Source organism: Glycine soja, chromosome 3 (assembly GCF_004193775.1).
Source record: "Glycine soja cultivar W05 chromosome 3, ASM419377v2, whole genome shotgun sequence".
NCBI classification, from domain to species: Eukaryota; Viridiplantae; Streptophyta; class Magnoliopsida; order Fabales; family Fabaceae; genus Glycine; species Glycine soja.
In genome coordinates this window covers 40058132-40083917 of record NC_041004.1, presented here as the reverse complement: position 1 = coordinate 40083917, position 25786 = coordinate 40058132, and the positions used below count along the sequence as shown (strand labels likewise).

Here is a 25786-nt window from a genome sequence, read left to right as displayed (position 1 = left end):
AATGTTCACATATCATTTAAATATAATTAATATCTAAATGTGTAATTTATTTAAAAATAATAAGTAAATTAAATTTCAAGAAATAGGTGGGAGAGATTCTTCGTGAGTTTCCTCAACCCCACAAAAATGTGGTTGAATTTAAATTTTCCACTCCACTTTTTTCTAAAAACCCAACCCCAGACCCACTCGTCTTTGAAATAAACAGAAATAAAGGAGCTAAACTTGCCACCATCCTCCCCCATTACCATGTGCCTACGGCTACCATTACCACACAAAAGTTTTTATTATTCTTCTTCTACTCTTAATGTTTATTTTAAGACTAATCTATTGTATGATCATAGGAACCATCAGTTTAATTGATAGACACTCTTTTGATTCTTGAACTAAGAAGAGTACCTAAATGGAATTGTCGTTATACATAGATCAATACTAATTAGGCTCTAGTAATTCTTAATTGATAACGTTGATTATTTAGATTAATTTGTCAAGAAACTGGGAATTAATCTAAATAATTTAGACTCTTTCACCTAAAACATTAAGTTAGAATATATTTGTGAATTGGAAATAAATTACATGAATAATTAGATTAATTGTGTTTATTACATTGAAAGAAGGAGAAACCAAGTTCAACCCTAATCGTTTAAATCTCTCAATTTTCACAACAATACTACGATAATTCTCTTGCTACTCTTTTTTACATTACTCCTATTCTCACATATTAGTTCTTTAGCCTTTTAATCAAAATGGTCTGGATAAATATTAGTCCTTTGGGAGACGACTTGGACGCAAGTCCAAATATTATTTTGAAGTTTGTGATTTCATTTGACCATATGAAAAATCCCTAAAAATTATCAACTACAAGAAATGATCTTATTATGATTTTTAATATAGTTCAAATTTATACACTTTAATTAACAATAATCAAACATCTATATTTTTACTGAAATCACATTGGACTGAAGTAAAATCAAAATCCTGAACCTATCCACCATGAAACCAATCACACACTAAAATATCTGACTCCTGATCTTTCATGAACCAAAATGATTATTTAATTGTTTACAATGTTTCTCCTTTTACTCAGAGATCTGAGATGCCTACAATTGGAAATAATGATCAACTTGTAATAAAAGTAACATTGTTGCTTCAGAAAAAATAAATCTCTGACAAGCTTACAGCACATGACAATGGTGTAAAAAGAAGGAATCATGTATAGAGGAAAAAATCATAAAATGAATGCAGTCTTGGGAAACATTGGATGTCCACAAAAGCAATTGCTGATGCTGAGAGCAGATTCATCCTATAAACTCTCAAGTAGAGCAGTGGCTTTATCTTGCAAAATTTGCCATGCCATATTGACATGCCTCCTTTCTGTCAATGGTGCTCCTACTGCAAAACGTAGAATGTACTCCCCTGATAGAACCTGCACAAAATTGGTTATTATCAAGGGAAAGAAAGTGAGTGAAAATGAATGAATGAAGAACAAAACTCCTAAGAAAATTTATGCACACCGTGTGTGTTATGAAAGCATTTCCAGTTGAATTTACTGAGTCGAGTAGATCACTATTTAGCTTATTCCCATGATCTGCAGAATTGGGATGGGGCAGCAGCCGAAAACAAACTAAAGAGAACGTGCGAGGTGCAACAACCTGTGTACATAATTTGTTGCAATTTTCATGGCATATGCAGAAAAGTAAATAAAGTACTTAAGAAAATACATTCATAATTGGCATATTTTGACTTGAAACAATTATTTAGATGGACATATTTTGACCAAAGACATTACCTAACACCAATTTACAATTGTCAATATGATGGACACTTTTATGCATTTAAATCAATAAATTATGATTGAAGTTTTTCCTAGAAGGAAGAATACCTTGAATCTTGTGTCCTGACGTACAAGCTCCTCAAAGTTAGCAGCCAACTCAATGTGGTTTCTTATGTGACTTCGCAGACCATCCAATCCATAGAGTCGCAACACCATCCACAGTTTTAATGATCTGGATCCCAGAGTAGGTGAATAGGCAATGTTACACATCAACTGGTAATCATAAATCTTTAAGGTGTACCGAAATTTTTATTAGAGAGATAATGCCAATGATTTAATAAAAGTTATGGCATCAGAAGTTCCCATAACCTCTTAAATGGGGAAAAGGAAGAAAGAAATCCATAGACGTACAAATTAATAAAATCCAAAAAGAAGAAAAAAAATTACAAATCATGATCAGAGAAAAATTATTAAATACATATAGGCATACATGAGTTAGGAGCCCCAATGTATGAATAATGCCAATTTATGTATGTCCAGACGTGGATATGCATTAAAATTCTCTCTAGAAAATAGTTCTACTTGAGAGGAGGAGAGAGATTTCAGATTTCAGTACCAAACACAAAAATATATGTATCTGTTAATAGAAAAGCAATGACAAATATTTCCAGAGGAAAACTTCAAAAGAACCACCTAAAGCGACGTCCAAGAGGAATTTGCCAATCTTTGTAATCTATGACCATGTTTCCTTGAGAGGCCTGCAAATTCAACAATATAAGCAGACAAGGAATAAATAACAATGTGAGCTTTCAAATGACAAGCGTCTTGTTTAAGAAATATATCCCACATGACTCTGTTCCCTCATGATAAAAACTAATCCATGAGATAGAGGAAATTAACTACACAGAGATATAAAAGAAAAAAAAATGAAAAATAAATAACTCCAGCTTCATTTCTTGGTGATCCAATAAGTATTCAATACTTATTACTCTTTACATTTGAAGCACCACTGTAGGAAGAGGAAAAAGAGAAGTTGCAGGTGCTGCAATTTTGTTTCTCTCTCTCTTATAAAAAAAATTTGGTACCATGATATGTATTTGTTTACCATTAGGATTCCTTTAAAGCAGAATGTTCCTTTCTTTTGGATTCAGTGAATAACGATTTATATTCTTCAATTTTATTTTAGAGAACTAACTTATAAATTTAATGTGATACTGTCTATAATGACCTTGACTCAACGGAATGTAGCTTACAAAAAAACTATATAAGATCCACACACACACAGAAAATGGATGGAAAACTAAAAATTATTCAAAAATTTGGAAACCTCTTACAGTAAAACTTCAGTATTAACATCAAGCGTGCAAATACAAACATACCTTGTTTTTCAGAAATTCAGGATTTGTAGACAATGATTGAATCAGAGAACTTCTGTCCTGTCATCAACTCCTCATCAGTTTTGTTTTTTAATGCTAACTCATCAGTTTGACTTACATACGTTCTTGTTTATGAAGAAAATTGAAATGTTACAAATAAAGATGCAAAAGTGAGATTGAGGTTAAAAAATGTACTATGGATACCTTAACCCAAAGTAATGAACAGTCAAAGTTAGTCAGGAACCATTTATGTGCATTCATGTTAAATGAGTCGGCTTCTTCAACACCATCAATGCAGTGGCGGTACTCTGGACATACACAAGCACTTCCAGCATAAGCAGCATCCACATGAAACCAAAGTTTGTTGGTCTTCCAAAAAGACATGCATCAGAGTATTATCAGATTGTATAACTAAACAAAACGCATCAAAAAACTTGTCAAACAAAATTTGATGCAGGTCCATGGAGGTTTATGAACCAGTCATCCTAAAAGCATAAACAATGGATAATGAGCCAAAAACAGTAGGAAAATTCATGTATCTCACTTTTCTTTCTTGAAACTCCAGTCAACAAGTATCATTATCTCCTTGTGTTCCTAACATACTGCTTTGTCATTTCTGGATTTATCTATCTAGCTGCATTCCTAATTCCTTATGAGTCACATCTTTTTTATTTTAAAAAAATAAACATTTGGTTTAATATCCTCAATAAAATGAATCAGTGGCTATACTAGCATGTATTATATCATCGATTCAATAAAATATATTACCTTGGCAATTTTTCCCAATGCAGGCAGAGGATCAACAGCTGTTGATGAAGTGGTACCAACCTGCATATATAAATGCAAAGTGCATGCAATTAATGCCAGAAACTTGAAATCCACCGATAATAGACTCTAGTTACCTCAAGTTACAACAAGATTCAGATAGGTCTTCTCTCATCAACAAGAAATATAGATCCAGCATTAGTTCCAAGCAGAGTTTCAGTGACATCTAAAGATTTAATATCTTGTAAAATTTCAACATGCATAATAGTCAATACAAATTCTCTTGGATGTATAATTTAAGATCCAAAATGAAAATTTTCATGAAACAGAGTTTACTAGCCTCTGGAACCACATCCATATTATTCCATAATTGGACTGGATTTGAATATGGAAAGAAAAACAGAAAGTCTATTAGCAGGAACCTCTATCTCTGGGTCTGTATCAATGGGACACAAGATCAGAAATGAGGACATGTGATACAAGATAGTAATGCAGAATAACAGACACACTACCCTCCTATTCTAGATATTTGAGAGACATGGACTCTCCCCAAACTTTCAATCAATCAACAATTTCCCAAACTAACTGCCCTCAATCTCCTTTTATTTTTTCTCCCATGTGTTACATAACAGTTAACTGTCTATCAGACAGTTATTTCTTTTAGGATCAGACAGGGATCTCAGTCCCTTGCTCTCTCCCCTTTATTAGTCCAAACATATACCATATTAACAGGTATAAAACAATCTGTTCCCCAGCAACAAATAATGAAGAGACAGAGCTCTGAACAACATGAAGAAGGATATGTTATCCCTTTATCTGATACTCAGATGAGTTGAGCAATTTCTAATTTAAAAATTAAGTAAACATGTATGATAAAATATTGGACATAAGACACACACACATAGACAATGGGCAGTTAAGTTAACGCATTATATAGCAATTTGTTACAAATTCACAAATTCATATAAGCCTTCAATTCTTACAGTAGCACATAAGAAAAAGGGTACAAGACCGCCAGCAATGTCATTTGAAATTGCTTCAGAAAGTACATCAGGAGAAAGTGCATAATTTGTGGAAGAATCAGTTTTAAGCAACCTGCATAGCTCTGGATTAATTCCTGCTATCTGCCAAGGAGAAGTGAAAAAACATTTCAACTAATAAAAAAATTATCTCATTGATAATAATGCAATCTTCAAGATTGCATCTAAGCAACACAAAGGAAGATTCCCATTTCAAAATGGAAGGTTCAAAGCTAGGAGCCTAAGACATCCCATCCCAGAATATAAGGCAGCTAGTTTACCACACATGTCATCTCAAGGATAGAAAAAGGTTTTTTTGATAGAAACAGTAAAATATCAAAAGAGTAGAATCTAGATATCAAGCCATCATTTGATCAACAAGGTGATAAATATTAAACAAATTTTTAAAATAGTCACAGCAACAATTCATTAACTACTAATAGGCAATAGAATAGGCTAAATAAGTTTCAACTTTGTGTGATCTTAGTTAAAGTCAGATGCTTTCAAGTCACACTGCAACACTGGAATATTCAAAGGTTTAGTGAATTAGTGCTAAAGAGCATGATAATCATATAATTAAGGAAACAAATAACCATTACATTTTTACTTAGACGAGAAAAAAACTATATAATTTTCTCATTTTGCAGACTATTAACAAGATTACTATGATTATTGAATTAAAATATAAACAGCTCCTTTCCCTGGATAAAATAATAAATAGATCAGAATCAAGATAAATAGAAAATTAAAAAGTAAAAGTCCCCTCTTAGAATTTGGACTAACAAAACTGACTTGTAAGAAGAGGACTACTCAAGCTTTATAAGGACTATATTGGTCATATCTCTAATCAATATGGGATCTCAACACTCACCCTCACTCCGAGAATAATGAAAGAAAAGTTTACAAAAATGTTCAGTATTTAAAATAGGTCAGAAAGCATGGAACACGTGTCAACAAAAGTTAACAATGGTCAAGAGTATACTTGACAGTGAGAAGGTGCACTAGGGAAATCCATGTCATTGAGTATATATGATAATGTTATTTTCAATTTTATGTGTCATTGGAGGTACCTGGCAAGCTTTTAGTAAAGCAGAGTGTGTTTGATCAGATGCATACATCACAAGCTTAGGAAGGGCATTCCTTCCAACCCTCCTTAAGATCTTGTCACGGGCAGCTAATAAGACAACTAGTACAGCTTCACTTGCAGTTCCCTGTATAACTCCACCACCTTTCCCTGCAATAAAATCACATCCAATGTTGCAAAGGTTTACATGTAGTATTTGAGTTTTTCTATCAAATAAATTATTCATATGCCATTTAGGTTCAAATTTTTATTATCTATGAAATTCATCTCAAGCAAGAGCTTACAAGCTTAAAAAAAACAAAACTCTGACTTAGTAGTGCGTATGGTATCTTTACACACAATTAATTCAGAGAAATGAAGCAGCTCCAAGACCTTACCACTAGAATAGAAATAATCAGGCAGCTGGAAAGCCTTTGCAAGCCAATCCAGAACAATCGTCTCAAGTTCAGTTGCAGCAGGAGAAGTTATCCAGCTGAAACCCACGATGTTAAGACCCGCACTGAGCATCTCTCCTAGAAACCCAGCAATGCTACTGTTGGAAGGAAAATACGCAAAATAATTTGGGCTTTGCCAGTGCGTCACCCCTGGCAGTATTTTTTCCTGCACATCTACAATATGGCAAACACTATCAAGCTAGCATTGCTCAAACAACTCTACAAACTACAAGATAACGAAACTGCAACTACTACAATGGCTCTGTTTGGATAAATTTCTTAATAAGCACTTAAAATAGAAGAAAATAAGAACATGAGTTAAAATCAGCTTTTGTTTTGGAGAAGCTAAATGAGAGAGCTTCTATAAATTAACTTCTTAAGTTTTCTTCTCCTATAAGTAATTATCAAGAAGTTTATCCAAACAAGGCCAAGTAATAATACATTGCATAAAAAGAAAGGGTTAATTCAGAATCCAAGTAAGAAGCTTCACCATCCAAAACATTTTGCAATGACTCAGGAGAATCAGGTGCAGAATCTGGTAAAAGCTTCCCAAGATAACCTGGCTGCAATGGGGGAAAATCTTTTTAAGGAAACCAGGCAGCAGCATATTCACAACGATTACAAGCTAGAAACCAAAAAATCACTTCTATATTTTTTTATTTTTTTTTGTTTAACCATCGTAATTAGGACATTTGGCTTCCCGGGATATCCCTACAAGTTTTGGTCATTTGGGCCTGCTATGGGACTAATTCTCGGTCCAGGACTTAATTACACTTAAAAGTTCTTCACTCTTCCCCAATAATGTAATATGCAGGAATTGAACTTAGGTATTCTCCCCACTAACTTCGCGTGTGTTGTCAACCGAGCTATACTCATTGGGTCAAAACCACTTGTAAATAAAAAAATATATATATTTCATTTAGAATGAAAAGAGAAGGGAGTGAGATTGAAGAACCTGGACTTGGCTTAGAACGGGGAAGTCTTCGATGGTTTTGTAGTAATCGGCAATGAAGTCGACCATCTTATGAGCCTGCTCTCTCAGTTGCTCAGCGTCCATCGGCCTCAACGCACTTTCTTCTTCCATTTTTGCAAACACTAGACGTACTTTGAATGAGAATGAGAAAACTAATTAACTAACTGTGTTCACGAGTTTGATACGCTTAGCGACTCACATTTGTTACTTTCTCAGGAAAAACGGAAGATAGAGAAGAAGACTGACTTGAAATTATCCCCAATCCCCTTGTGTTGCAGTTGTTTCTACTCCGCCGTCAGTCCAGATATTTTGTAGACAAAATAGACTACAGTGACTTTCGATGATCACAAGATTCACAACGCCCAACGTGGTTTCCCAGTCACAAAATATAGCGAATACCGGTTAAAAAAACAATGGTTAAATTATAATTTTAATCTTCTTTTAATTTTTAATTTTTAACAACATGTGATCTTTTTTAACTTTTTTTTTAATTTTGGTCTAATTTTTAATTTTGTGTATATTTTTATATTTTAATTAATTAAATTATTTCTTATGTTATCTTAAATGGTTAGGTTAGATTCATGATTCAAATAAAATAAATAAAATATATGCAAAATTTAGTATCAAGCCAAGTTGTAAATAGAAGTAGGTAGATAAGTTAAAATTGTATCTCGGGTACATGCATGGTGTTTAGGTCTTTTTTCAAAATTTGGAGTTGCTTGATTATGAAAGTCAAAATTTGGACTCATCCCTCTGCAAGAAAGTATAATTTTTTTTTATATATTCACAAATATTAATCGTTTCTTTCTTCTTTTTCTTCTACATTCACCACTTAATCAAGTTTATATCTCTTCAAAATTCGATAATCGTCTTAGAAATAAATATAAATAAGTTTATAACGGAATTTAGATAAATGTTTGCAACTTTTGTCTTAGAAATAAGTTACAAGAATTAATTTGGAGTTGTTGATCAAAAGAAAAGAAGTGTTAAAATATTAGTTATGTAATTTTAATCCTGAAGAATTGATTTTGAGTTTAAAATTAAATTTTTATTAAATAAATTTTGCATCAGATTAAAATTTTATTACTTATTTATTGTTAAAATAAAAATATTCAAACATAAATTATTTAATTTTAAGAGTGATTTTACAAATTCGTTTTTGTTCAAGATTCATTTTACAAATACAGGCCCAAACACACAGTCCAACATTACTGCGGCCCGAAACGTATAGCTTTGGTTCTTTTTTTTTCTTTTTTTTTTGTGATCGTATAGCTTTGGTTCTTGAACCATATTGCATGCTGATTTGGGAAGTTAAATCCATTTCATCATCAGGAACAGACCAAAAGTCAAGGATGGTAGATTAGATTCTACTTGTCAATTGTCATCGTCCTTCCTTGTTCACAATTGGTATCGTTTATTCTTATTTTTTCATGCACACAAAAAAAAATTAAGATCTATTTTTTTAGGTCATGACAGATAAAATCTTCTAAGCATTTTCACTAGACGTATATTCCCATTGACTGCTTGTTACAAATGTTATGGTTGATTTGATTCTTATTCACATTGCCAAAAAAAAAAAAAACCTTATTTTGTGTTTAGATGAATTTAAAAGATGGTTTTGATTCAAAATATATTATTGTGAAAATAAAAAGTCTTGGGGACATGGCTGCTGTGTCTGGCAAGTGCCAAGATCCTCCACGAGTTTTGGGTGTATATATTTTAATTTTATCGTAAAAAGTCTTGAGGGCCATGGCTCCCCCTTTCTGCTGTCATAAACAAGATCCACCACGAGTTTTTGTTGCTAATTTCTGGGTCCAGAACACGAGTTTTAGGTTACCTTATTGTTCTATAGTGATGGTGAGAGTGTTTCCCTAAATTAAGGTTGTTGGTACGTTGGTACAAATCTAGATAAGATGAATGAGAAGCTTCTTCTTTCAAATCCTCACCAATACCCTACCCAGGAGATTGTTGACCCCAAACTTGGCTTTGTGATGTCAATGGCCAGAGTTAAATTTCTGTATGACATTGACACACTTTTTGTCATTATTATTCACTAACTCGGAATTTGAAAGTTACGTTTTTGCGTGGGCATTTTTCAAATTAGTGTCCCTGGCTTGGAAAAAAAATGATTTTTCCTTTTATTATTTGAATGAAGAGAATATATATAATTACATAAGAAATTATATTTATCTCTTTTATAATATAATAAAATATAATTTAAATCAAGGTAAAATTAGAACTTACATTAGTGAAGTGAAAACTTCTTGTGTGGTTTATTAAAAATGATGATTTTTGATAAATTTTAGTCTGTAACAGAAAATGTTCAAAAAAAAAAGTATAACACAGAATATTACTGACATTTTTTTTTCATCTTTATTATCATTTTTTTTTAAATAATGATAAGAACGACCGAGACTACTATTTTACCGTTGCAACATCATTTCATATACTAAAACCTAAATGAATACATTTTGATAAGAGAAGAATCCAAATTCATTCAAGAGTTCTTCTACTTCGGACACAATACCATCGTTTCAAATATTCACCTGACCTAGTGGAATAATAAGATTATAAGAAGCTTTATTTAAAATATTCACATCGTTGAATAACAAGAGGTTTTTGTTTGTTAATTTGTTTATCATTGTTTAAAATATAGTCTTCTTAATATTCACATTGTATATATTCAAAATCTCCAACAGATAATAACGACCACCTTTTGAACTCACAATAAATATTTCATACATATCATAATCAACAAAAGAAATATAGTCCCTTATATTTCTAACAATAGTAACAACCAAGTAATTTTCTGGGACCTGGTAATTTAAAACAGGTACTGAACTGTAGTCCCACTCTTACAATGCTCAACGACCAAAGTAATTTTCTGGGACCTAGTAATTTAAAATAGGCACTGAACTGTAGTCCCACTCTTACAATGCTCCAACAACCAAAGTAATTTTCTAGGACCTGGGTGTTTGAGAACGTTTCAATGTCTGCATTTATATGCTGCAATATGGTTGCCCGAAGTTCTGTATTTTTAGGATTTGCACTAGGGGTTACTCGCAACTTGCAAGTCATGAATTGAGGATCCTATAAGAGGAAACTTTTGATTGAAATGGATATTTTACAAGTCCAAATTTCGTACGTTATCAGAATGAGTTATTATTCGTGTCAACTCTGCATAGTGTATGGTTCATATCGTTCTGCGATGTTTTAAGGGAAGTAGGTAGAGATATCTTGTATGTCATTCATCATAATCTATCACGATTCACGAGCCCGTGTATTTCAACTTCCTTGTGTGGCAAATAACTTGTTATTATGAATTTAATCTCTATTTATTTGTTTATTATTCTTTGAAATTAAAAAGATGTTTTTTTTGCTATCGTTGAAGGTCTGTTAAGGGATTAAAAACACATTACTTTCATGAAATATATATAAGAACGAAAAACAAGTTTAATTAAATATAGACAAATAAAAAATAGTTATACTCTTTAAATTTAAAAACATATTTCAAAGTTTTACAACATTAACAACCAAGTACCTAGAATATCTGACACGAGATTTTTTCAACTTAATTAATCATATAGAGTTTGAGCCTTGAAACACAACCAGATTAATATATAATATTCGAAGGAAGAAGGGAGAGTTTGTGGCCAGAGTAATCTTACAAAACATAATTAAATAAAAAATCAAAATAAATTATCTTCTGTAAAAGATAATATTTGTATTAAATAAAAAACATAATTACAATGTTAAAAGTTCACATCTCACCCGTCTCTTGTGTTAAGTTTTAGATTCGTATATTTTAGCAATTTTTTTTAGCTTGTTCTTTATTTACATTTTTTAAAAGTTTTGTATCTTTTATTTTATTTTATTCTGGCAGCAATATTTGTCCTGACGGTTAACTTGAGTTTGTTAAGTGACTATTTGTGTTCAATAAAGTACCAAATCAACTAATACTATGCCGAACTCATTATCCAGGTGTCTTTTTGATTTGAGGCATGTTATATATTATTTTTATTTATGAGAATCGAAAATAGAACCAATTCAACTAAAATTCTTTCACAGACGTGTTGTATACGTGGATATCCAATAAAATTAAACATAATTAAAAAATCTGATTAGGAAAATCCCCTTAATTTATCTCAACAAGAGATACTTCATATGAATTAAAATATAGTTTTTCTTTTGTTTCTAATTAAAAAGAGGTCCCACCGAGATTTGAACTCGGGTTACTGGATTCAGAGTCCAATGTCCTGACCACTAGACCATGGGACCATTTATTTAATATATAATTTTAAATGATCAAATAGCCTACTAAAGTGTGATCACTGCAGAGAGATCAAGTATTTTGAGATAGTGAACTACCTACCCCATTTGGGACACACCAAGGACAAATCAAAACATGACCAAAAGGCCTATATCTTCATGGGAGCATGAGCAGATAATAAAAAAGTTACTATTAAAAAAATTAATTTATTAATAAATTTTAAAAAAATATACGAATTAGTTAATCGTATGAGTTATATCAAAATTAATTTTCATTAAATTTATTATTTAAATTTACATGTGCATTAAATATATATTAGAAATTTTAGTGTTATATAATAATATTATTTATTTTATAATATAATTAATCTAATAGTTCAATTAATTAAAGTGTTAAATTAATAACCTAAAAGTTACATATATTAACTCTTGTTTGGACCATTATTTTAAATTAATACCTAATTCATAGAAGCAAAAAATACTTAAAGATATTTTTAGAATTGTATTTTAATGTCAATATGCCTCTTCTGCACCTAGCAACACCCTAATAACTAGAATGTAAGATAAGGAGAAGGTGTAAATATCCTTTTTCTATACAAAATTTTTATTTTTACTTTTTCAAATTTTAATTAAATAATTTTTTTCTATATAACTATTAAATACCAACCAAATATCATCACGAGAATAATATTCGTAGATATAATATTTTGAGAATGTGATTCATTAGAAAAAGTAATATTATAGTTAGAAATAAAATAAATATGCCAACAAAAATTAGGCCAGTGAAAGACTACATCCCTTATAATACAATATTGAGGGACTATTTTCTCACTTCTCAAAATTGCAAGGAGACACGTAAACGATGAATGCCCCTTTCCAGATTCTTCTTCTTTCTTTTAATTTATGTTTTTCCTAATCGATGATGCCAAAAATAATTGGCATGCTGACAGTGGCACAATGCATCAACCAGCAATGTCATTTTCGGAAAAAATGTACTTGGATAAATTCTAGCTGGCCCGCTTGATGTCCTTGTTAGTATGATTCATAAATTATTGACCTAATTTAATTTTACGGGAACTGCATCTCATTTTATTAGTTCCTGCTAATTTTTATTTACAAAATTTTAATTTTAAGATATTAGATCTAAATATTTCATTTAATTAAATATCATATTTATTATTAAATTATTTCTTTTGATCTCAAATATATAAAAAGTACATTTTTCTTGATCTTAGATATAAATTTTTTTTAATTAATTTTATCTTATTTAATATTACTATCTCTAAAATATTCTTTATTTAATTGAGGTGTTGAATTCAATGACTCTTTTTTATCTTAATATCAAATTCTAATTAAAGATAAGTTGAATTTTTTTATTAAAATTAATATAATTAAATGTAATTATCTAATTTTTTAAATTAAAATATTTTTTATATTTGAGATATGAGGAAGTAACATTTAGCAATAAAAAATGTTAGTTGATAGTTTATGTTTAATTATCCGCTAAGTTAGATTAAAATTCTTATTATTAAAATTTAGAAATTCTATATGTAAATTACATACTAGTATTTAATTTTATAATTCCACCCCCACATAATAAGACACAAGTACCCACCCCAAGTTTCTGTCCCCAAAATCATATACAATGTTATCTGTTTAAGTATCTCCGTTTGGTCCATAATTAATGAGCTTACCATTACCACAAGTTCCTCGCTCTCAAAGTCAAGCCTTACACGTCAAATTTTCGTGGCACTTGCCATATACAGTATGACATGACATCTCGTCTTTATTTCAAATTTCCCTAGTATAAATTAACTATACCTTTTCAAAAGTCAAAATAAAATCCATATAGAATACATCAACATGACTTTACTACAATTGTTATTTTCTTTTTTTTTTTAAATTTATTTCCAAAACTTTTTATTTAATAATTCGTTTGTTTTAATTTTAGCTTCATTTATACTTTTAACATTTCATATTTTCAAATTATATGTGTGTGGTTATATAGTAATCTTAAATTAAGAATATAAATTATTATAATTCATTAATTGCTAATTTTAAATTTTTTATTATTTAATATTATTATCATTGGCTATAATGAAAAAAAATGTTCATTTAATAAGTTTCATTGGTAATATATTTCAAAATCATTTATTCTCATATTATGAACGTATGGTGAATCAAAGTTTTGTAAAATATATATAAGATGATAAATTAAATAAAAAATATAATTATATTGTTATAGGAAATAAGAAAATTTTAACGAAACAACTGAAAATAATTAATTTTAAATGTCAAAATTTAATTAAACTAATTATCATAAGCATTAAGACCTATTTTCTATTTAATTTCAAAAATAATTATTTATATGACATACTTATTTATATATGTATTAATCAAACAAATTGTGAAATAAATTTATACTCATAATAACTTATTTCAAACTGAAAATTGCATCTATAAATATGTATTCAAACTAGTTATTCACAAGTCATTCAAAAGGATGTTAAATGAACCAATAAGTTGTTGATAGGTGTAATACTTAATTTAATTCTCTTAAATAAGATTTTAAGTTTAAATTTTGTAGATAATAAAAAATTTGATTGAAAGGAGAGATGTCATAAAAAATAATCAATCAGATTCTCATATGATCAGTGAATATTTTATATTAATAACATGAAAACTAACCCATCCCACCATGGAAATTGGAATGAATCTTGATGAGACAATACCTTCTAAAGCAACAAGCATAACATATGGTAGAAGAGTCTAATCGAAAGTCTCCAATAATTACAAATTTAATTTGACATATAAACAAAATAGCAAAAATAAAAAATATAGCTAATTTAAACAAAATGCCACTATCATAAGAATATTATCTTACTCTATTATCGTAGCACAAATTATTTTCAAATATAAATAGTTGAAGAATATATCAACTCACTTATACTATACTCAATCCCCTTTTCAAAATACATGATGAGACAATTTGATGATTCTCAAGAGATGTTACCTTTTAAATGTATAATTAGAGCAGCCTTATAATTTGAATGAAAATATAATAGTACTAGTACTCCATATAGCAACATGTAATTTAACCAAAACAATAAATAATGATTATTTAATACTATGAATGGACACTGTGACGTTTCCAATTAGTAAATCGTATAAATCGCACGTGTTGGGGGTAGGCTACCTGATGCCGAATTCCATGTTCGGGATAATTAAGTTGCATTTGTTTTTTTCTTTTTAGAGATAAAAGCTGAATTTATTGTTGCAAAGAAAATGCAGAAATGACATCGTTTGCTATTTTTTTAAGCCAGAGCAGAAATGAAAAGTATGATTTTTATTTTGTTTTTCCATATAATGTAGAAAAAGTCATACGATATCACGTATTTGAAAATATTATTTTGCAAATAATTATTTATAAAGAGTATGAAGAATTTTAGAATATGAAAAAAAATCTAATTTTTATACTCAATATTCCAAATATGTTATCACTTTTTATATTTTAATTCAATTTCAAGTTATCCCATTTAGAAGATTTCACTTCTGTGCCACGTTCTATTTTCTTTCTGCAAACTTTTAATTTTCTTACTGTCCTTTTTCTTCTGGTTGAACTTCGCAATCATAAGCATTATGCAACATGGGTCCTCACGCAATAAATAAAGAAATCCTCATAAAAGTCAATAAAATTCTTACAGCCACACGTTTTATGAATCCTCCAAGGACGAAGTTCACCTACCAAGTTTTTTCATTCATTTTCCTAACTCTAAAGTTTTCCGAGAAAAAATAGCGTTTCAATTTTTGTGTTTGTATTCAAGTTTTGGTCACATTTATTGTACAGGTACAAACAGCTAGATCAGTTGATACAAAGTGATGTAGCCAGTTCTATGAATCAATGTTCACTAAAAAAATAATATCAAATGGTATCGTTAAGGACACTCGAGCTTTCTTAATCTTGATTTTGGCATCTCATATGCTACGTTTGGACCTTTTTTTTTTATATATATAAGCCTAATTTACTTTATTGATAAGACCTGGTTCTGGATGCTCCTTTTTAAAGTTCAACAATGTTAGGATAGCCTCAAATCCTCAAAAAGCACATAATTATTGTTATGGGATCACTGGCACTCTCCACTCTCTGATTTGATTAATCTGAATCCCATTACCAAAAACAACGCCCCTCTGTATTTCCTTGGGAATTGTAGGATCCAAAATCTCCACAAACTATGTAGGCTTACATTAGATTTTCTCCTTTATAAATAAAGATTAATTTAATTAATAAGGAATAAACTCATATTTTAATGTATTTTTAAAATTTATTGAACTTTGAGGTCTGTTGTGATTCTGGTGAATCAGATGTACCTCACATAAACTTTGTAAGTAAAAAAAAAAAATCTCTTTTGTTAAACCATTTGCATAATAGACAGGTTCATTGATTATGAAATACCACATTCATTTGCGTACACATAGTGAGATCCCCATCATGATTCATGATCTCATCACATCAACCGTATGCGCACACACATGGAACAAATATGTCCCTATTAAAATTTAGCACCAAGACAAAAAAAAATGTGCATATAACCTGTAATATTTTGCATGCTAGCAAAAACTAAGAAATGGAAAAATTCTCCACCTTCTCCCCTATTTACCATCAGCATCTCACACATAACAAATGGGGGCCTATAAATATTTTTTTTAATGAGATCACAGATACAGTATTTTCTTTTTCCCCCCCTCAAAAAATGCTTTAATCTCAAATTTGCTGCATTATTATACTTATCGCCTTTGAGGTAATAAATATACCTTATTAACAACAAGCTAATAAAATGTGTATCAACTTGTAATATTCTATATGCTTGCAAAACCTTTTAAGAAACATAATTATTCTCCACCTTATTTCCTATGTAGTATGTACCATGAACATCGCGCACATTACAAATAGTATGAAATCACAATTTCTCTGCATTCTTATGCTTGATTGGTTACAGTATTTGTAGTATTATCTGTTTTAGTTCGTGCAAGTATTTATAATTTTATTTTATTAGATTAAAAGAAAAAAAACATTTATGAAATAATCTCGATTCTTAAATAACTTTTAATACAACCAAGCAATAATCAATCTTATTTTCCTCTTAAAAAATATTTATTTTTTAATACAACACACATATACCTCTTTCAAGATTAATTACTTATTAAGCACAATCAATTTCATATCAATGAATTCAAATCATATATTCATAAATAAATGAATGTATGAAAGCACCCCTCACTCAGATCATACCCGTAGCTCATCTAAATTCTAAGCTCATTGGAAAAGCATTCCATTAAACATTAAGGCTTAAAACTTAGAAGGATTTCCATTTTCATCTAGCCAAAAGCATCATCATCCATATTCTCACAGCTGCTACAAAACAAAAAGTTGCTCATTCTCACACGGAACTTTTTATATGGTGACCACCACCACTACCACCATTATCCAGCAAACAACACAACAGAGCAGCAAAGTTAAAAGGGCAAAATAACAGAATATTATTAAAGAGAGCAGAGGAGAGAGATTCACCTCTCTGTCTCTCTCTCACTCACTATCCGTAACACGTTGTTGTACTTATTATTTCATAGCTGTTCTCTCATCACCGCCACCCTTGTCGTTCTCTTCTCTGTATTTGGCGTGCTACTTTGTAAGAGCTCGAATCATCATCATCCTCCTCATAACAAGCGAAACGATAATTCTGAGAACAACCCAGGTAAGTTTTTTTTTTTTTTTCGGTGTCTTCCTTCAGATTCTGATTATTTTCGATTCCTAGTCCCACCCAAAGCTTGTCCCTTTCTGTTTTCGGAAAGCATAAAACAGCTCTGAGAGGTGCTGCTGCTGCTGCCTCTTATTCATTTTCGTGTTCTGTCCCTCTCTGTCTCTCTGTTTCTTCGGGTTCCGTGTTGACGAAATTTATCTCTTTGTTTGCGCAACAATGTGTCTGCAGAATCTACCTCCAGATGGTGAAATGCCCTTTTTTCATTCTTCCACGTTTCGATGACATCATAACAAGTTTAGCTTCTTCTCACTTATTATCATCTATATCATCATCACCGACTCACTATTCTGAATCCACGTTTTGCTTCTCACAACAACAACAATGGCCGTCGATGAAATTGAAATCTTGTCTCCTACGTTTTCTTCTTCGGGATCGTTTGAGACCCTTTGGAGTGCGATCCTCGGATTGCCTTTGTTGGAACTGGTGGCAATTTGTGCCAACTTGACACTGTCTCTTCTCTTTCTCTTCGTTGTTTCGGCGAGGAAGGTGCTTGTGTGTGTAGGGAGAGGAGTAAGATTTGGTAAGGAGAACATAACCGGCAATGCCAGCCCCGGTTGTGTTAGTGTTGATTTGGAAACACGTGACGTCGTTCGGATTGAAACGTGGTTCAAGTTGTCGGTGTTGTCTTGTTTGTATGTTCTGTTGGTGCAAGTTTTGCTCTTGGGGTTTGATGGGGTTGCTTTGATTAGAGGAAGGGATTTGGATGTGGATTTGGATTTGGGTTTGGCTCTTCTTTCTGTGCCTCTTGTGCAGGGTTTAGCTTGGGTTGTGTTGAGCTTCTCGGCTTTGCAATGCAAGTTCAAGGCGTCTGAGAGGTTTCCAATTTTGCTCAGACTTTGGTGGGTTATGCTGTTTGGTATTTGTTTGTGTGGTTTGTATGTTGATGGTAAGGGGGTTTGGATGGAGGGTTCCAAGCACCTGCGGTCTCATGTTGTGGCGAATTTCACCATCACTCCTGCTCTTGCCTTTTTGTGTATTGTGGCAATTAGGGGTGTTACTGGTATAAAGGTTTTTAGGAATTCCGAGGAGCACCAGCCATTGCTTGTTGAGGAGGAACCGGGGTGTCTCAAGGTTACTCCTTATACTGATGCCGGACTTTTTAGCTTGGCCACTTTGTCTTGGTTGAATCCACTTCTTTCCATAGGGGCAAAAAGGCCGCTTGAGCTTAAGGACATTCCCCTTGTTGCGGCGAAAGACCGATCCAAGACAAATTATAAGGTTTTGAATTCTAATTGGGAGAGGTTGAAGGCTGAAAACCAATCCGAGCAGCCTTCCTTGGCTTGGGCACTTCTCAAGTCCTTCTGGAAGGAGGCAGCTTGTAATGCCGTATTTGCTGGTGTCACTACTCTTGTCTCGTATGTCGGTCCGTACATGATAAGTTACTTTGTTGATTACTTGGTTGGCAAAGAGATTTTCCCACATGAGGGGTATGTCCTTGCAGGGGTATTCTTTGTGGCAAAGCTTGTGGAGACCTTTACTACTAGGCAGTGGTATCTTGGGGTGGACATCTTGGGTATGCATGTTAGGTCGGCTCTAACTGCAATGGTATATCGAAAGGGGCTAAGGATATCAAGCTTGGCCAAGCAAAGTCACACGAGTGGGGAGGTTGTTAACTACATGGCTATTGATGTTCAGAGGGTAGGGGACTACTCTTGGTATCTTCATGACATGTGGATGCTTCCTCTGCAGATTGTTCTTGCCCTTGCAATTTTGTATAAGAATGTTGGAATTGCTGCTATTGCAACACTGATTGCTACAATAATTTCCATCGTCGTCACTGTTCCTATTGCCAGGGTCCAAGAAAATTATCAAGACAAATTAATGGCTGCTAAGGATGAAAGGATGAGAAAAACATCTGAGTGCCTGAGGAATATGAGGATTCTCAAACTTCAAGCTTGGGAGGACAGATATAGAGTGAAATTGGAGGAAATGCGTGGAGTAGAGTTCAAGTGGCTTCGGAAAGCCCTCTATTCTCAGGCTTTCATAACTTTCATATTCTGGAGCTCCCCTATATTTGTTTCGGCGGTCACTTTTGCTACTTCCATATTGTTGGGTGGTCAGCTGACTGCTGGTGGTGTACTTTCTGCTCTGGCTACTTTCAGGATCCTGCAAGAACCTTTGAGGAATTTTCCGGACTTGGTGTCAACAATGGCTCAGACAAAGGTTTCTCTTGACCGATTATCTGGTTTCCTGCTGGAGGAGGAATTGCAGGAAGATGCAACTATTGTCTTGCCACAAGGCATTACTAACATTGCTATAGAAATTAAGGATGGTATCTTCTGTTGGGACCCTTCTTCATCTTTTAGGCCTACCCTATCAGGGATAAGTATGAAAGTTGAAAGAAGGATGCGCGTGGCTGTTTGTGGTATGGTTGGTTCAGGGAAATCGAGTTTTCTTTCGTGCATCCTTGGAGAGATTCCTAAACTTTCTGGTGAAGTATGTTGGTGCACTTAAGCTTTTAATTCCATCCTTCTTTCTTTTAATCTGTCTATTGGCATTTTAATCTTTTTGATTTGTAACAGTTTTTATAAGATGCATTGAATTATTTTGCAGGTTAGAGTGTGTGGCTCTTCTGCTTATGTCTCCCAATCAGCGTGGATACAATCAGGAACTATAGAAGAAAATATCCTCTTTGGAAGCCCAATGGACAAAGCAAAGTACAAGAATGTTCTTCATGCTTGTTCACTGAAAAAGGACCTAGAACTTTTCTCACATGGTGATCAGACAATTATTGGGGATAGAGGTATAAACCTGAGTGGTGGCCAGAAGCAGCGGGTTCAGCTTGCACGAGCACTCTACCAAGATGCTGATATTTATCTTCTGGATGATCCCTTCAGTGCAGTTGATGCTCACACTGGATCAGACTTGTTTAGGGTTAGTTTTCCTTAGCATAATGTTACTGTTTAAATGAATTGTGGATTTGGCTTACCCTTTGACATGGAACTGCAGGAGTATATATTGACAGCACTTGCAGATAAAACAGTCATTTTTGTGACCCATCAAGTTGAATTTCTTCCCGCTGCTGATTTGATTCTGGTATGGCTGTACGGTTTTTCTTCCACATTCAAGCATAATGCAGTAAGAGGCCAAGACAAATACAATGAGGAAACATGTATCAAACAACACATAGGAATCAGTTTAAATATTGATTATATGAAACTGAAGTTCTTATAAGGATATCAACATGAGATGTTGCCAGTTGTAAAAATTATAATCAGGAGGAAAAATAGATAATTGTAGGTAATATTAAATTGATATATGCACAAGAAAGTTCATGAATGAAACTCTTTTCGATTCATCTTTAGGTTAATTGAATCCATTGCCGATACTTTTATTTTTATGTTTCAATAACTTCTAATAAATCTGTATTTCTTATTACATTGATCTGTAGTCACTTTAATTGGCATTTGGCTGTATCTATAATTATATTTAATTCTTCCAAGGACTAGGAAGAATCCTATTCAAATATTATGTTTCAATAACTTCTAATAAATCTGTATTTCTTACTACATTGATCTGTAGTCACTTTAATTGACATTTGGCAGTATCTATAATTATATTTAATTCTTCCAAGGACTAGGATGAATCCTATTCAAATATTTCATGTTATATGAAATTTCTGTTTGTTTTCACTTTTCAAAGTTTTAAGTACTAAAAGAATTTATGTGATGTAAAGATGATCTTCCTAAATTTATTTTTCCATTCTTGAAGGTTCTTAAAGAAGGATGCATCATACAGTCAGGAAAGTATGATGATCTTTTACAAGCAGGAACAGATTTTAATACTCTGGTTTCAGCTCACCATGAAGCCATAGAGGCTATGGATATCCCTACTCACTCCTCTGAAGAGTCAGATGAAAATTTATCCCTGGAGGCATCTGTTATGACCAGTAAGAAATCCATTTGTTCAGCAAATGATATAGACAGTTTAGCAAAGGAAGTGCAAGAGGGATCATCTATTTCAGATCAAAAAGCAATTAAAGAGAAGAAGAAGAAAGCAAAACGATCGAGAAAGAAACAGCTTGTTCAGGAAGAGGAGAGGATTAGAGGTAGAGTCAGCATGAAGGTGTATCTTTCATACATGGCAGCAGCATATAAAGGCTTATTGATTCCACTCATAATCATTGCACAAACATTATTTCAGTTCCTTCAGATTGCAAGCAATTGGTGGATGGCTTGGGCTAACCCTCAAACAGAAGGAGACCTGCCCAAAGTAACTCCCTCAGTTCTTCTTCTTGTTTATATGGCCCTTGCTTTTGGCAGCTCATGGTTTATATTTGTAAGGGCTGTTCTGGTGGCTACATTTGGTCTTGCAGCTGCCCAGAAGCTATTTTTGAAAATGCTTAGAAGTGTTTTCCATGCACCAATGTCTTTCTTTGACTCTACACCAGCTGGAAGGATCTTGAATCGGGTAAGTTCTCTTTTGTTGTCGTCTTTATTTTTTTCTATCCTATCTCTATGTGTATGGTGTAGATAATTATAATGTGTCCTCTGTATACCACCAGGTATCAATTGATCAAAGTGTTGTGGATCTTGACATTCCTTTTAGACTTGGTGGATTTGCTTCAACTACAATACAGCTTATTGGTATTGTTGGTGTAATGACAGAAGTTACATGGCAAGTTTTGCTCTTAGTTGTCCCAATGGCTGTTGCTTGTTTGTGGATGCAGGTAATTAGAAATTGTCCAGCTTAAAATCTTTGTAACTGCTTTTCACAAAGATTTACATAAAAGAAAAACTGTTTTGTTTTGGGGAAAAGTGAGAATTATATTCCGGAGGGAAAGAGCGGATACATTGCAAAGTGCTAGTAATCTTCCAATTCGTTGAATTATTTTTTAAATGTTTGTCTGTCACCCACCCTATACTTTGATTTGTTCTAACCATCAACCAATTCCATCTCAGAAATACTACATGGCTTCCTCAAGGGAACTGGTTCGTATTGTTAGCATACAGAAGTCTCCAATTATACATCTTTTTGGTGAATCAATTGCTGGAGCATCCACCATCAGGGGTTTTGGACAAGAAAAAAGGTTCATGAAGCGGAACCTCTATCTTCTTGATTGCTTTGCACGACCATTCTTCTGCAGTCTTTCTGCAATTGAGTGGCTCTGCCTGCGGATGGAGTTACTGTCAACCTTTGTATTTGCTTTCTGTATGGTATTACTTGTGAGTTTTCCTCGTGGAAGTATCGACCCCAGTAAGTACTTTGTTCTGATAAGTTATTTTGTCTTCTTAGTTTCACAAGTGGTATGCTTAATCCTGGACGATCAACTTATGCAGTTTTTTTATTAGAAAATAGATTTACTTTCACAAGTGATGGTTATACATGATGCTGAATGCAATAATGGAACATTTTTCTGTTGCTTATTGCTGTTACTTTTTCTGTATAGGCATGGCTGGACTTGCTGTGACATATGGCCTGAATTTAAATGCACGCCTATCACGGTGGATACTCAGCTTTTGCAAGCTTGAAAATAAAATTATATCTATTGAGAGAATTTATCAGTACAGCCAAATTCCTAGTGAAGCACCCACAATTATTGAAGATTCTCGCCCTCCATTCTCATGGCCAGAAAATGGGACAATTGAAATAATTGATTTGAAGGTACTAACCTTAGGTTCACATTTATGCTTTTTGTTTTCTTGTGTTTTAAAGCCATATATCGATTGTTTTTTTCTTGGTGTACAAGATTTAGTATCGAATCCTAGCTGTTAGCCATGTTACATTATTAAATATCTTTATTATGATTTTTGTACTGCAACTGGCTTTTTCCCATGATCTTCTTACCCCCTACTCTGTCACTCTTGAAGGTCCGTTACAAGGAGAATCTTCCTATGGTGCTTCATGGAGTAACATGCACATTTCCAGGTGGAAAGAAGATTGGAATAGTTGGACGTACTGGCAGTGGAAAATCTACTTTAATTCAGGCGTTATTTCGATTGATTGAACCAGCAAGTGGGAGTATCCTTATAGACAACATTAATATTTCAGAGATTGGCCTTCATGACCTTCGAAGCCATCTCAGTATCATACCTCAAGATCCAACCTTATTTGAAGGTACCATTCGAGGCAATCTTGATCCTCTGGATGAGCACTCAGATAAAGAGATTTGGGAGGTTGGTATTGCTTTATAATTCCATGCTTTTAATTACTCAGCTTGTATTATCTTTTAGAAAAATGCTTATGCAGTTTACTTGTATTCAGGTTTTGGATGTCTATGTATAGTAACAGCCAAACTATTATTATTGAAATGGAAATATTGTTAATAAGGCAGGATTGAGGAACAATAGAGGGGTCAGGACATCTAAGCCAAGAGATCAAACAGAAAACAGATATAAATAAAGGGGAGAAATGAGAAGATGAAGTCAATAATATAAATAAAAACTCTCCTATACTTGGTTTAGAAGTAACCTATGCAGTAAACTTCCTCAACCATCCCCACCAAAAACAAACCAAGCAGAGCCTCCACTATCATCATACCTAACAAACTTCCTTCACCATGTACCTTCCGCAAATAAAGGAAGAAAACTCACCACATATGCCAAAAATAACCCTCCATCTGAGCTAAATTTGGTATCCAAAAGAAACCTGGAACTAATCAAAAGTGGATGCTGAATTACCTGTCCATGACTGACAAGTTATTTCTGTTCCTAATTTGAAAGATTGTTCGTTTACTCTGATGAGTACCATAAACCACTTTATATCTTCACTCCTAAGCAAGAACTCAGTATAAGAAAATAGACCAATAATCCGTGAAAATTATGACTATTTGATTAGAAGGCTGTGCATTGTGTGATTGTTGGTTTTTAATTTTTCTCAGGCACTTGATAAGTCTCAGCTTGGAGAGGTTATCCGTGAGAAAGGACAACAGCTTGACACACCAGGTAGGTGGCCAAAAAGAAATGTGAAAATACACAGTATCTTTCTTTGCCCATCCCGTAAATAGAAAAATAGTGATAGTCACAATTCACAAACAAGTAGCCATCCCAACAAATTACTTTGAAACATGCAGTTCTAGAAAATGGAGATAATTGGAGTGTAGGACAGCGACAACTTGTTGCTCTGGGCCGAGCTCTGCTGCAGCAGTCAAGAATACTTGTACTGGATGAAGCAACAGCATCAGTTGATACTGCCACGGATAATCTTATCCAGAAGATTATCCGAAGTGAGTTCAAAGACTGCACTGTTTGCACCATTGCACATCGAATACCTACTGTCATTGACAGTGATCTAGTTCTTGTGCTCAGTGATGGTGCGTATGGTAACATCATGCCTTATTCTTTGGCCTTGTTTCTTTCCTCTCTTTTTTTCTTTTCCATTTATAAATTTGCATTATGGTTCACTAGTCTGTGCTGAAGTTATCAGCTTGATGCTTTTGTAGGTCTAGTCGCAGAGTTCGACACTCCTTCAAGACTATTAGAGGATAAGTCATCCGTGTTTCTGAAGTTGGTGACCGAGTATTCATCACGTTCAAGTGGCATACCAGACTTTTAGAACAAATGGAACGTGTGAATGCTTTCATAGTGTGGTGGCCGGAGCTTAAGACAGTTCAAAAGTTGAATCAGGAATTGATGCCACCCTTGCATGCCACTGCTGCATTCGGGGCATGCGTAGAGACACGAGCTGGAAACAAACAAAATAAAAGGGAGAGGTTTGTGCCTCCTCATGAATCAAGCATCCCACTAGGAGAAATTTGTTTGATTATTCCCCTTAAAGTTGAGGAATTCATGCATGGTTAGCATGCTTTGTAACACAAAATAAGTTGATCTGTGATTACAGGAAAGCAACGAAGTAGTTTGTAGAATGAGGCACTAGGATTTTGCTTGGTTAGAAAAAGTGTAGAGTTTAAATTAGTTGTGTATTCCACAATTTTCTTGTAGTGAAAGTTTTAGAATTAAGCCATTCAAGCTCAGAATCTCCGCACCCCCCTCACAAATAAAAGTTATATTAGTTGTCTTTCCTATAAGGTCAGTTATTTTTCTTGTTTTTCTTAATTTTTACTACCAAGAGTTATGATTCAATTTTATTTTTTTTCTGAATAGAGTTACGATTCAAATTATGTCCGAATTAGCCATAACATAATCAACTATATATTTTAGTTTATATAATATATTAAGTAATAAATTAGTGTGAAATTGAATTAAATAAAATTTTAAATTAGCATAGAAAAATATTCCATATAGTTTGTCAGATAAAAGAAGTTAATCATTAGAGTTTGAATAATAATAATTTATACATTGCCTGGAACTTGTCATTCCTCTTTCATTGAACTAAGA

General features: G+C 33.0%; 2 protein-coding genes and 1 non-coding gene across 5 annotated transcripts; 1 reads left to right on the top strand and 2 right to left on the bottom strand.

Moving 5' to 3' along the window:
• Window positions 1-991: 991 nt before the first annotated feature.
• LOC114406968 (tyrosine decarboxylase 1) lies at window positions 992-7780 on the bottom strand. 3 transcript variants are annotated; one of them, XM_028369859.1, is made up of 13 exons: window positions 7669-7780; window positions 7405-7553; window positions 6940-7012; window positions 6393-6623; window positions 6002-6165; window positions 4896-5036; window positions 3916-3975; window positions 3352-3516; window positions 3151-3207; window positions 2465-2529; window positions 1880-2003; window positions 1512-1649; window positions 992-1423 (listed from the first exon to the last, which is right to left on the bottom strand). In XM_028369859.1, exons 2-13 carry the CDS (start codon window positions 7531-7533, stop codon window positions 1301-1303), a joined length of 1470 nt encoding a protein of 489 aa, XP_028225660.1. In that variant the 5' UTR covers window positions 7534-7553; window positions 7669-7780; the 3' UTR covers window positions 992-1300. The 3 variants fall into 3 exon arrangements, with proteins under 3 accessions (XP_028225660.1, XP_028225661.1, XP_028225659.1); XM_028369860.1 differs by having other exon boundaries at window positions 7405-7544; window positions 7622-7774; XM_028369858.1 differs by having other exon boundaries at window positions 7405-7771.
• Window positions 7781-11628: 3848 nt separating this feature from the next.
• Window positions 11629-11700, bottom strand: TRNAQ-CUG. The gene has a single exon. It is a non-coding gene; the product is annotated as a tRNA-Gln (tRNA).
• A 5405-nt stretch (window positions 11701-17105) lies between these two features.
• Window positions 17106-25476, top strand: LOC114406965 (ABC transporter C family member 5-like). Its single transcript, XM_028369854.1, has 12 exons — window positions 17106-17444; window positions 17679-19946; window positions 20064-20384; window positions 20460-20546; window positions 21222-21920; window positions 22015-22179; window positions 22412-22706; window positions 22900-23114; window positions 23321-23626; window positions 24331-24394; window positions 24523-24762; window positions 24892-25476. The coding sequence occupies exons 2-12, from the start codon at window positions 17832-17834 to the stop codon at window positions 25002-25004; spliced, it is 4620 nt and encodes a 1539-aa protein (XP_028225655.1). The 5' UTR covers window positions 17106-17444; window positions 17679-17831; the 3' UTR covers window positions 25005-25476.
• Window positions 25477-25786: the final 310 nt, after the last annotated feature.